Here is a 13,859-nt window from a genome sequence, read left to right on the forward strand (position 1 = left end):
CCAATACTGGCACGCGTGCCAGGGGTTGCCGACCTCTGTCATAGACCGTCCGAGCGGTGCATTCCAGGCTCAAATCAAGCGCACCGCTGATTTTTTTTTCCTCCTTCAAAATATGCTGGTGTTGAAGCCGTGTCAGAAAAGAGGCAGACTGCTAAACCACAAAACTTAGTCAGAGAGGGCATCAAGGCCACTGTGGCCTTATGGCAGATATCATTTTTAAGGGCACAAGGCCAAAATGGGAGGGCCATGGCCCTCGTGGCCCTCGTGAAATTCCTGCCCTGATATGCACTGTACTTCACTTTAATTAATCGTGTATGCTGCAAAGCGTATATATATTACAGCACGATTTTTGTTGAATAGATTTGAGTGCTTCAAAATTTTGGGTCGCGATTTATTGAAAAAGGAAAAAAGTGGGTCCTGAGGCCTGACCAGTTGAGAACCACTGCTCTCGGAGGAGATTCAGGTGATAAGGTGGCGGGGGTTACCTTGATTGGTTATTGGCCAAAAAAACGTTATGAAATCATAAAGTTTCCAAAATCTGATCAGCTCTCTTTCAGAAAGGTTTTTATATAAATGGATCAGGACAAAAAGTTAGTGAATCTTTTTTCCTGAAACTTTCAGAATCTCTTTACACAGAGGGGACACATGTTGATGTATAAAAGTGGATTTTGCATAATAGGTGACCTTTAAAGGCCGGGAGGTCAGTGCAGTTTCCTATTTGTTGTGGGAGTGAGTTCCAGAGGGAGGGGGCAGCGATGGGCTCTGCCCCCCCCAGGTCCGGTGACTGGTTCGTGTTGGGAAAGATAGGAGGTTGGATTCAAATTTTTCTCCATTTTGCAGATACCGAACGTTTGTTTCCGAGGACGCTGGGCCCAATACTCTGGTCGCCACAGTTCTGGCCAAAGACCCAGATGGCGATGGTATAATCTACTCCATAACAGCAGGAAACGAGGAGGGAAACTTCGTCATTGACAGCCAGAAAGGTGATACTTCTTCATTTTCCGGCCGGGCCTCATACATTGCAGCTCTCACTGTAATTCTCACTCTTCCTGTCAAATCACACATTCATTTCCCGCTGATTATTTCCTGCTATAGGGTTGTGCAATGAACGCACTCGTCTTTCAAAGTTAATTTAAGGAAGAAATTTGAAAGTTGATTTGAATGTTAATTTCAATACGAATGACGTTTCGGGACATAAATATAAACGATGACATTATTCGGGACATTTCCACACTTTTTTTTGCGGGTACATAAAGGAATGTTTCGGATGTTTCAGAGCTTTTCTAACATTGGCGACTGCACAGTTTATCTTTTTTATTCACCCTTTGATCCGAAACCAGTTGCAATCACTGTGACATTTGTCACCCAACCCTTTCAATTCAATTTCACAACAACTGCTCTATCATAGCTCACAATCTCCAGGCTGCGCTCTGTCAGCTGCTCTTTCTTTTGTGCCGTCTTTTTATATTCCTCTCCACCCTTTCTGTGTATCCTCAGAGCAAGAGAAATGCCAAAGCTGATATCCTGTGGGTGCGGGGGAAAAAACCACTATATGGTTTCCCACTTACTGTATATATTCGAAGAGTGCTGGCTCATTGAAATAGATGCTTTACCTCATGTCGCATTTGTAAACAAGGTTGACATTTAAGCTGGGAGAATTACCGTGTGTACATCCAACACTTCACTTAATTTTAATGCAGTGGTGCAGTGCTGTCAACGTCATGCATTGTCATTAGGAGCTACCCTTCTCTGCTCCCCGGGCTCATAGGGATCACAAGTAAATTGGGAGAGAGGGGAAGCCAGGCACTCGCATCTGTGTGTAACAGCACGCTGTGTTGTCTTTAATCAAGCGCATTGAAAGAGATGAATAGAAACACAACAAAATAAATAAAATGTCCCTATGCTCTCGCTTCAATGAGTTTCCCCCACATCACAGGCTGCGTGTCGGTCCTGCAACCTGTGATGTTTTTGTATTACTGTTGACGAGGAAAGATGTTGACTCAGATGCTGCTTCTTTTTATCCCACCTTATATCTTGACTGTTACATGAAAGCAGACAGAGTGGAGGTGGGGCGGGGGGTAAAGGAACAGCTAATAGGCTTATGCTGAGCCTGGTTAACTTCTAACCCGAGTCACTTAATACTTTATGTTTTCACTCAAGTGCGTGAGTTCGATGGGCATCTTTAGGGGAGAGCATACAATTATTAGATTAGAAATGTGACAAACTCACCACTGTGAAATTGGTTTTTGGATTTAGTCTGCATTTCGATTTGTTACCTTTCTGTGGACTTCTGAGGTGATTTTCCACAACTCGCTATCTACCCCTGGATTTCTGCAACAAAAACAGGCTGTGTGTTTTTATTGATAGCACATCCGTCACCATGCAAGGCCACAGTGGCAATAACATCCTGCCCAATGACTAAAGGAATGGTTGTATGGCTATGTTATGAGGGACCCTGTTTTATAATGTGTAATTTAATGGACTTGCGTTCTTTGTAGGATTGATTCGTCTCCGCTCCATTCCCCTGCCCAAGCTTCAAGGCCTGGAGTACGTCTTGAATGTAACGGCCACAGATGACAATGCATCAGGCGGGTCACACGCTCTCTTCTCAAGCGCTCGAGTCATTGTGGGAGTTGATGATGTCAACAACAACAAACCTGTTTTTGGGGAGGTAAGGATATGTTTTTTTAACTGACACCCTCATACTTTTCAACCTGGGTCTTATTCTCAGAAATTCATGATGAGCATTATTTCAACAAAGAAATAAGACTTTCCCTTTTTATACATTTTCAGTTATTTTTAAGACAATATTTGAAATACTCCTGTTTTTTTCCTGTTGTGAGTATGTTCAGAAGATCAATACCACTCATGAAAATTGCCAGCAAGTTGCTTTGCTTAGCATAAATACTGGAAACAGTTGAAAACAGCTAGATCGGCTCTGTCGAAAAGTGACAAAATCCACCTATCAGCACCTCTAAATCTCAGTAATTAAACCTTTTGGAACAAGAAACAAGTTGTAAGTATCAAGTGCCATACTACAACCTTCCAAAACAATACTTTACATATTTGATACTACTTAGTACAATAGTACTTTGCAATAGTATGCTGCACATTGTTTTTTTGGTATATCCAGATTTGTTGGTTGTTTTTCTTACTTTTTATGTTACTTCTTTAACTGTGTTCATGTATGCACCATGTACACCAAGACCAGTTCCTTGTATGTGTTTTTCTGCTTGGCAATAAACATGTGTCTGATTCTGATCCGTTGTGAGCTCAGGAAACATATTGTGTTACCTTTTAGAGCCAGGCTGGCTGTTTCTGTCTATTTTAAATCTTAGCACATCTAACCTTTTGTTTGCTCGATTTACAAATAAACCGTGTAGATATGACAGAAAGCAAATAGGAACATTTCTAAAATCTTGAACGTTTCTAAAGCCTTATTTTTGTTGTTGTTGTAGACATTGCTGTCAACCTGAATTCTTCTAAATAGCTGACAGTCAGTTGTTTTGCCTCAATTCAAACAATGTGCCTACACAATATTGTCTCCTCGCCTCTGCCTGTCTGGCTCATCCTCTCGGAGCACTTCAGTTGTTCCTCCGTTGATCACTCCTTCCTCCCTCTCCTCATCCCACTCCAGCTTTATTTTTTTGCCAATGTATTCTCATTTCCCTGGCCTTCGTCTCTCTCGCTCTGTTTTCCCAGGAGTTCTGATTAGCCCGCACACCCACTCTATCTTTAGGCGCTCCATTGGGATTTCAATTAATTTATGAAAAAAAAGTGCAATATCATCACAATATACTATACCTGTTTAATTAACTTCCTCCTTAATTAGGAATGACTTGAACTTCAGCAGGAGGCATTCTCAGCGGAGGTTTTTTCTTTCTTGTGTGGGCTTGAAGTCTTGGCAACTTGATGTGTTTAAATATCAAGTAACGCCTCAGAACCATCTGTTCTAAAATGACCTTATGTTTGATATTATGTGATTTTTATGAACAGCTACCTTCAGGCCATACTGTGTGTGCCATCACGTCCTGTGAACCCTTTCATTATTCTCCTTACTCACATGCTTTGATCCGTCTCCCTCCCTCTGGTTCGCTCACGCTCCTCCTATCTATTGTTTTTCTTTATTCATGGTCATTCTGTTGAAAGAGTAGCTAGCATCTATGTGTGAATTCAAAAAGAAAGTCTCCAGAGAGCTGCTCTTTATCTGGGGCATACGTTCATTAGGGGGAATGGATTGAATTCCTGGTTTAGACAAAGCTGTGCAATGTTGGCTCTTCAAAAGAAATCAACGCAAGTGTTGTTTGCCATTGATATTATTGTCCATCTATAACTCCCCATATTGTTTTCATGTGTGCGTAATGGTATTGACCTTCTATATAATGATTTATTTCCTTTGATCCCTCTTTTCTCTTTAATGTACTCTCACTACATAGTCTCACATATGATAAGTGTTCTTTGTATCTGTGTTCCTTTCACTTCTTTCTCTCCCCCTCTCTGTCTCTATCTCAGTGCCAGCAATATCGTGAGCAGGCTACAGTGCTAGAGAACCAGCCATCGGGGACTTTTGTGTTGCAAGTGCATGCGGCGGATGCAGATGAGGGAGCAAATGGAAAAGTCAAATATGGCTTAATGCACAGAGACAGCGCCATGCCTGCCTTCAGAATTCATCAAGACACAGGTAGAGCGGTCACGCATTGTCTGTGCTAAAATAGCTCTCAATTAGAGCCAAGAGTTACCTTAGCAAAGATAGAGCTGAGTTTTATGCAAATGACAACTCTAATTTAACTTTCAAGTAGAACTGTGATCTAACAGGACATGAAATGTGTATGCTTGGTATTCTCAAGAATGCCAAAATATCATCCTTATTCTGTTAATTTGGTCAAGATGGACGTGATGAAATTGACAACACATAACGAAGGGAAGATGTTTAGAAGTCTGAACACATGTTATTCTGTCACTCATTTTTCTTTAATGGCTTCCCTATTTTTTGTATCTCTTGATTTAATAAGAAAACCACTGCACATAAAAAAGATTATTGACTTGTTCAGAAGAAAATGTGTACTTGTTTTCTTGAACTATGGGTGGATGGTTAAATGGATATATCTACGGTTGCAAGATGAAATGATGGATGGTTGAATGCATGCATTGATTGGTGGATTGGAGAATTGCTGAATGGGTGGATGAATATACAAGACTTCATGTGTGTTTGTCTGCCGGGGGACCGGGTTTTTTCTTCTGTATTCACAGGAGTGATTGTGACAGCCAGGCGTTTCGACAGGGAGCGGCAGAGAGAGTATTCAATTACAGTAACGGCCACTGATTGGGCGGAGGAGCCGCTCATCGGAATTTGTCAGCTCACCATCCAAATAGTGGACCAGAATGATAACAGCCCCAAGTTTGAGAATTTGCGCTATGAGTGTAAGTGATCAAAATTATAGATGATGGTACAGCTGTAAAATTAAAATGAGTATAGTTAAGCAAGGCCGTTACTAGGTCCTTAAAGGAGTGATTCACCTTCACAATTTCTATACTGTATATCAATTTCCCCTCCAGTGTTACCTTTAAATCTTGAAGAATACTTTGTAATCTCCCATGCCTCATTTGAGGTGAAGTATTCCTTTAAAAAGAAAAAAAGGGATGATGGAAAAGGGGCTCCTCTTCTACTTTAGTAATTACATTTAATTGAGGATGTGTTTTAGAGTGTGGCGGTAAATAGGCCTCTACATTTATACCATCCATTCGGCTGCTTAATGAGTATCTCAGTGTTAAAACTGGAAATAGACATAAAACATACCATGGCAATAACCCAAATTAGTTTTGCATAATAACGACGTCCATAACACCCCTCATGCAGGATCTTACCCTTCCCTGTGAGGTTTCTACCTATTTGTCCGGCAAACTGAGTGCACATGCATTATTTCTGTCGTCTGTAGACTTTCTGAGAGAAGACACTTTGGTCGGTACCAGTTTCCTTCGCGTGGCAGCTCACGATGATGACTTTGGAACTAATGCAGCTATCACTTACTCCATGTCCCTGGAGCTTCCTGAGTACCTGAGGGTCAACCCTGTCACTGGATGGGTCTTCGTTAATCAGCCCATCTCACAGGTCAGTCAGCAGTGTTCAGCAGGCTCTCTGTCAGCTAGCAAACACACACACACACACACACACACACACACACACACACACACACACACACACACACACACACACACACACACACACACACACACACACACACAGTCTCACATGTCTGGCCCTTGGCTCTGTGTCAATAAAGTTAATGAATAAGCCACCTCTGCTTCTGTCTGCTACTCCCAATCTGGGGTGTGTACTCCCAGAGGTGCTGCATGTGGAATGACCATAAAAGACCACGGAGGGAGACTAATTTAGGCAAACAAATGAAACACATTTTTTGAGCTGCATGGGATTCCTGTGGATATATTTGATGACTGCACTTCTGTCCATTGCACTGATATTAAAAAGTATTCGTTAAATATGCATAAATCGGCAAAAGCTCCTAGAAGAAAATGACTATCTTAAAGTGTATGGCACAGGTTTTTAAGAAGCTAATTATTACAAAGCACGACCCGTTGTCCATCTTCAGTATTCTGGCTTTGATATACAGATTCGAAGCTATTTCATTTTAGTTTATCATCTGAGGTTTTAATAGGAAGACTGACAGCTTGCAGCAGCTTTAGATGACTCTTGTATTTTAAGGGAATTAACTGAAACGAATTGGCACCTTGAATATTATGCATTTGATCAAAGCACAAATACCTGAAAGGTCATTGTTTACCTCTGCCAAAGAGGTTATGTTTTCAGTTTGGTTTCTTTGTCAGCTTAGAAGGAAAAACTACTGGCTTGATTTTTATCAAAGGGTGTAGCATCGGCCAAGGAAGAGCTATTTGGAGGAGAATCATGGGCGAGGACATTAGTTATTTTAACATTGTGAGGCATTTGGCCTTGGCAGAGGTCTTTACCCAGCGAGTGCCCTTCCAGCTTTAAGTCGTATAAATTATTATTTCCAACATGAATACTAGCTATAACTATTAGCAGGTTGTCCTTGTCTAGTTGATGTTTGTCCACAAATACGTACTGCAAGTGTTTTACCGAGTCAAAACTTCAGTGATGTAACCCATTTCTACGTTTTGATAGGTGTGTTGTCAACTTTGATGTTTGCTGTAGCCTATCAGCACTTTTCATCGTGTTTGTGTCTTCCACTTATTCAAATGTAGTTGTTCTTTGGCTAGAAACTTGATAAAGCACTATAGAACCGTTCAATATTTAACATGCTTTTTAGCGCAGTAGTGTTATAATCCTCCAGAAATCCTGCAGTGGACTTCATGCAAAATTAAAAATGTTAAGCCCAAAACCTCGCTCAACAAAGCTGTTGCATATTTAAACACGGTTTCAGAAGCTATTGGAATCATCCGCCAATCCTTTCAATGTAAGTTTGAACTAAGATTACAACTAAGATTGTAAAAGCACCTCATTAAATGTTAAATGTCTCAGTCAGATGCATTGTTCTATTTACATTTTTCATTACAGTTTCTGATTAGAGTGAATACATATAGGCTATATTTGCACACAACACTTCAAGTGTGCAGTATGGTTCCCCATTGACTTCAGTAGAACCTGAAGGAAACAGCATTAGACAACAGTGAGTCTTATTCCAGCACAGCCAGAGCCAGCCTCAACATACACTACAGTACATCTCCGCAGAGAATGGTTGCTGTTACCACATTCAGAATATGTAATGGTTATGTTCTGGTTCAGATCTGACACTCTTCCTACAAATTGAATTTAAAACCTTGTTAGAATGTTACCACAAAGACAGTCATTCATTCATTTATTGTAAAAGCAGCAGCTGCTGAGTCCATGTTGGACCTCACAGATTACAATCTTTGTTCTCTGGTTTCAAGCTTTGAGAAAAGAGTTGTACTTGTTCACAAACACTAATTGGATTGTCCCAGGCATAGAAAATGGAATTCCTATACTTAAGTGAGATTTCTTTTTTATCAGAAGCCAACAAAAGAGTGGCTAGGCCAGGATTTCTATTGATAGAATAATGCAGCTGATGGCTGAAATGTTGAATTTATTATTTGAGCAGTTTTTCATTAACAAAGTGGTGTGACTGTGACTTGCATTACCTTTTACTAGAAGAATGGAATTTCCTAGGGTGGCCATAAAGAGACCCTGTTAGAGGTTCTTTTCTTCCCTGATGTGAGTCTAATGTGGATGTTACCCATTGTCCACTATACAGTAGATAAACAGAATGAAATACTCTAATGACCTGTTAAGGAAATGTGCTATCCCTGCATTGTCCACCTTGATGAAAAACAGTTCCTCGGTCAAATGTACCCCCTTATTTCCGTGGCAGTTCAATTATAGCACAATTACAAAAGTAGAGGAGCTTTTGTGCAACCTGAATTATAGCTTAATACATTTTGTGTAAGGCTCACACTGCTTCCTCTGTTGTTCTATTAACACCTAATTAAATGATTTTTTTTTTTAAATGTAGTTAATGCAAAGGCTGATCACGCTGAGTGTCTCAATAATTTTTACTGAAATTAGAGCTGTGTATAATTTGATAGTTGCTAATTAATTTTCCGTCGACAATGTGTTCATCAGTTTATCTTTTCAGCTCTAAATACCATGATAATCATTTTTAGTGACTGATTGTTACAGACAACCTACATCACGCGGGACATCATAGCTACGGACGGGGGGAATCGTAACACTTCTGTGGAGCTGGCGGTCACCATCACCGACGTGAAGAACCAGCCTCCACAGTGGGAGACGGACAGCTACAGCGTCGTCATTCCGGAAAATTCTGCAAGGGACACACATATAGTGGTACGTGTGGCTATTTTTTCATTTTCAGTCTTTATTTTGAACAGATTAAAAATGTGAAAAACCGAATACCGTATTGTTAAATACAGTATTTATCCACATTCATGGTAACATTTGTATATTAAAAAAATAAATAAAAAAAGTCTTCATATTAATAATAATAATAAATCATATGTGTCCGAAAGGGAGTAGGAGGAAGCAAATGCTTATTAATNCCAACCCCTTACTTGATCAATGATTGTCCTTTAAATCATTATGCAAGTTATTCTTACATACATTTACATTTATACATACATATACAATCATTTCTCATCTTCAATCACCTTTCTTCATTCTCATATTTTTCCAAAAAAGTGTTTCTATACATCCTTTTAAACTGAATTATGCTTGTGCTATGATTGGAGGAACACTGTATATGAGCACATACTGTATGTTGTAGATTTGGCACCTCTATCCTCTATCTCTTTCCATCTGGAATCAGCTGAATGTTTGTTTGCTTACTCTCCTGGATTAGTGCACAGTGTTATTCAGACAGCGTGTTCTCTTTGTGCTCAACATACACCTTTGGTAGCTTGTCAGCATGCTGTAAAATCTGTAAACGTGTTTTAGTTTGATGTTTTAGAAGAAAGCTGACATTGGATCACATGTGCTAAGCAAGTTTTATGACTCCAGGCTTATTAAAACTATTCCAAACGTCTCCTTTGATGTGAGAAATAATATTGCTGTCAAACTGTACAGCACAAAATCCTCCTTTTCTGCCTAAGGTTTTCAAAAAGGGGATTCACTTCCAGATATGAGGTGATTTCAGGGCTCTGAGAATATGTTTGACTCAGATAATTAATCACAAAACAATTGTAATATGTATTTGACAAGCCTTTGCTTCCCTCAGCTATAAACCATTAAAACAGTCTGTCCTAATTTGAATCAAGCCTGTCACTAGACAAATGATACCTGACGTACTGAAAACACAATTTTTATACCTTGAAAACATTTAAAATATACCCTTATTTGCTCTCTTGTCAACTCTTGAGTTGGATGATTGATACCACTCTCATGAGTGTTAATTATGAAACTACAGCCTGTGGCTGGTTAGCTTGGCTCAGCATCAGGACTGGCTCTAACCAAGGTTTAAAAATACTACCACCAGGTGTAATTTTCAGAAATGAACACATTTTGTCAGGTAGATGTCCCATTTGTGTTCACTAGGCTAAGCCAATCGCTTCTTAGCTCTTAGTTCCTGACATAAGAATTGGTATCATCCAATTCGTGGCATGAAAGTTTTTCTTTATGATCAGAATAATACCTTTCTTTTGTTTGGGTTAGACAGCTTAAAGCAGATAAGTATTTAACATGACACCAGAGCTCTGAGGGCGATTAGCATGCCTAGCATTAACAGAGAAACGGAGAAACAGCTTTACCTGGTTGTGTCAAAGCTGAAACTACTTATACAAACACTTATACTTCTTCTTTTCATGTGCTGCAGCGTTAACAATTTGGATGTCATTAACACAAAAATGGACTAGGCCAATGTCAGCAGAGCTAGCGTGAGTCTTTATGCTAAGCTTACTTTTCCCCCCACTTTGTGAAGTTTTATAAGTTATTTCCCCAAAAAAGTTGGAACTATTTTTCAAAGCAAGAGGGATGACTTGGAAAGATGTTGAGACAGTTCGGTCACCTCTGTTATGGACTAAAGGCTTTTTAACCCTTCAGCCAGGGGGGCGGACTGGCCATTGGGAATACCGGGAGTTTCTTTAACTTCAACATTTAAAAAAAAAAATCTTCCCGGGGGAGCTTGCCCCCGCGACCCCCTAGAGGTGGTGAGGTCCACCAGCCTGCCCACAACCCCCTGTTAAATTGTCTCACCCACATTGAGGATGCTTCCTACGCCCAATGTTTTATTCCATGTGTCAAGTCAGGCAAATTGGGTCAAAATGTTATTGTATCAATGATCTGTTAACATTAAAATCACTAAATATATGCTGTAACTATTTTGCTCTAGGCAACTCAAGGGCTCAGGTAATGTGATTCCTATATGAATAATTGTCCAAAATAACATAAAATGCATAGGGTTTTTTGTTAAGTACCATACTTTCGTCGCCGGCCGGCCGATACATGCAGCGCATTAAGTGGGCCTGTCTGTCAATTAATCCCCGGGCCACTTTTTCCCCCCAGTCCGCCCCTGCTTTCAGCTAAGGGTGGGTTTCCCATCATATGTGTATCAGGCTTTCTCTACTTTAAATTGTATTCAGGCCTTCAGCTATACATTTTACTTGTCATCTAATTCAGACAATCAAGGCGACCTCTCGGCTGGGTGACCCGAGGGTGACCTATAACCTGGAGGATGGGATGGTGCCTGAAACCAACATGCCGGTCCGTTTCTACCTCTCCCCCAACCGCGAAGACGGCACTGCGTCCATTCTGGTGTCCGAGCCGCTGGACTATGAGACCACACCCGTCTTCTCTCTCCGGGTTCGAGCACAGAACGTGGCTGCCGTGCCTCTCGCAGCTTTCACTACAGTTTATATCAACATTACAGGTGTGATTAGTAATATTCTCACTTAGCTATCTTTGTTATTTGGTGTCAAATTGAAATTGTCAGACTTTATTCCCATAGCTAGTTTTTATTAATATTCTTGAACTTTCAGATTTAAGTGTGTTTTTGGCAATGTTCACTTTAATCACATTTGTATAATTAATTCAACAGTGAGAGAATGATGGATGATTTAATTATTTGTTAAATTAAAAAAACATTTATAAAAATACCATGTTAACTCTTAAAATGACAATTTGATTATCTTTCCGCTGTTAAGTATAATGCTGGGTTCATCTGCAGGTGAACAAGTTCAGCATCCAGAATGTTCCCCTGGTCATCTGCAATAAGATGTGTTGTGTTGCACTTAAGACACTAAATATTTTATGTGTGCTGTTACGGAGGCTACACCTTTGGATGCCGGAGAATGTATGACCTAATTACTATCTGGAAATTAACACATTATCAATTTGCTACTAAATCTCTCTTCTCTCCCAAGATGTCAATGACAACGTGCCATTTTTCACCTCCTCCATCTACGAGGCCTCAGTAACAGAAGGAGCTCAGATAGGGACTTCGGTTCTACAAGTGTCCGCTCACGACAAAGACCTGGGTCTGAATGGAGAGGTTTGTGGTTTTGCATATCTTGTTATATTGTGAAGGTGCAAAACAATATAGAGATCTTCAAAGAAATAGACAAGAAGTTTTCTGTAATGTCATAACTTAATCCCTCCTGTGCGGAAGCCTTTGTTCCAGATTTGTAAAGGTGCTATTGGGAACTGTGCAGAGGAAATGAGTAACTGATTGTGATAATATCAGTGGGACGGAGTATCGATCTAGTTTTTTCTGTAATAAGAAGACAGATGGGGTATATGACAGATGGCTCCTGTCATTTTCACCTTCAAAGCCTTTAATATGTCCTATTTCTGCAGGTTTTTGCTTGAAAGAATACTGTGGCTTGATTTTCAAATTCCCTGTGCTCCACAGATCACTTACTCCCTGCTGATTGACAGCAGCGGGGACCACCATCTGTTCCGCATAGACCCAACACTTGGGACCATCTACACAGAAGCTGTGTTTGATCGTGAGGCCCGTGGCTCCTATTTGCTGGAGGTTCAGTCAGAAGACGGCCAAGAGTCGGCGCGACCTGGCAAAAACAAACAGCCCAACTCAGGTGAGAAAATATTAGGATTGTTTTAACATGCATCAAACTTTTTTAAGCTACTATGCAACTGTTATTGATGTTTTCCAAATTTGAAGAAGATTGCAAACCCTCGTACAAGTACAATTAGCTATAGCTTAACATAACAACAGGAAACACAAGGAAATATCCAGCCTGCTCCAAAGGCATCAAAATCATCCCATCAGCATCTCTAAAAACAAATGACCACTTTTTATTTTGTTTTCAATTGATTCGGAAAACTGACTGTGTCAGGCACTTAACTCCAGCATTAGCACTAAGCTTAGCATGAGCTAGCTGCTAGCTTCATGTTTACAGTACAGCCATGAGAGTGGTACACTCTAAAAACAAATGCCTTGGCTCAACAAAGAAAATCAACGCAACAGTTTGCATCAATGTTTATTGAGTTAAGACAACTTCTAATGAAATTGTCTTAAAGCAACAAAGTTATTTGAGTTAGGGGAGAAGGCTTTTCCTCTACAATCAGAGGTGTTTTTAATTACCACTTACTTAATAATTGGTAGCATAAACACAAGTTTTGAAGTTGATTACTCAAAAGATTAAGTTGTTCCGACTAGTTTTACCACATGATTTAAAAATAATTTTAAGTTGTATGTACTTAATTACCCTCATTCGGGATACAAGTTTTTAAGTTGATTACTCCAAAAATCGAGTTGCTCCAACTTTTTTTACCGTATGATTTAAAAGGAATTTTAAGTTGTATGTACTTAATTACCATCATTGTGAACACACGCTTTTAAGTTGACAACCATTTATAAATTAAGTTGCTCCAAATATATTGTATTCAATATTTTTTTTCTTAGCTTTTTCATGTTTTTGCCTTTAAAGAAAGAAATTAATTGATTCCACAACAAAAATATTAAGCGATTCACTTTTTATTTTGAACTGCAGTTGTTTATTTCAACACATGATGTTTCAATCAGGAGAGAATTCATTTAGTTTGAACATTTATTGACACCATATGATAAGGTGCATGAACACCTGAAATCACAGCTGACTGAAGGAGAGAGGAGAACCATTTTATAGTTTGGCTGCAGCACGGTGATTGGCTGCTGGAGAATGAGGTGAAATATAATAGGTTAAAGAGAACACCTGTGATGAGCTGATTATAAGCAGCTGCGGAGTGAATGTATATACACCATGTCTTCCTGAAAGAACTTGCACTTAGCTTCATTTAAATCTTGAAAAAAAGATGGATAACACAAATTTAAATTGCTCCACAAATAATAAATAAACACATTAGCCATATTACCATGGGAAATGGGGACACA

General features: G+C 39.7%; 2 protein-coding genes across 2 annotated transcripts in view; both read left to right on the forward strand.

The window, feature by feature from the left end:
* LOC104949275 (neural-cadherin-like) overlaps nt 1-11,221 on the forward strand; it is a gene marked incomplete at its 3' end in the record, with an annotated part of 64,198 nt that extends 52,977 nt beyond the window's left edge. The window contains exons 7-13 of the mRNA XM_010775609.1: nt 841-983; nt 2,499-2,671; nt 4,513-4,681; nt 5,251-5,421; nt 5,937-6,109; nt 8,693-8,860; nt 11,144-11,221. Of these exons, the coding sequence (XP_010773911.1) occupies nt 841-983; nt 2,499-2,671; nt 4,513-4,681; nt 5,251-5,421; nt 5,937-6,109; nt 8,693-8,860; nt 11,144-11,221 (1,075 nt within the window). The remainder of the gene's footprint in view (nt 1-840; nt 984-2,498; nt 2,672-4,512; nt 4,682-5,250; nt 5,422-5,936; nt 6,110-8,692; nt 8,861-11,143) is intronic.
* The window catches only part of LOC104949265 (neural-cadherin-like), an 11,279-nt gene continuing 8,641 nt past the window's right edge, over nt 11,222-13,859 (forward strand). Inside the window, 3 exon segments of the mRNA XM_010775597.1 lie at nt 11,222-11,393; nt 11,887-12,014; nt 12,375-12,561. Coding sequence (XP_010773899.1) covers nt 11,222-11,393; nt 11,887-12,014; nt 12,375-12,561 — 487 coding nt within the window.

The sequence above is a fragment of the Notothenia coriiceps genome, unplaced genomic scaffold (assembly GCF_000735185.1).
Source record: "Notothenia coriiceps isolate Sejong01 unplaced genomic scaffold, NC01 NC01_scaffold00015822, whole genome shotgun sequence".
In the NCBI taxonomy this organism is placed as follows: domain Eukaryota; kingdom Metazoa; phylum Chordata; class Actinopteri; order Perciformes; family Nototheniidae; genus Notothenia; species Notothenia coriiceps.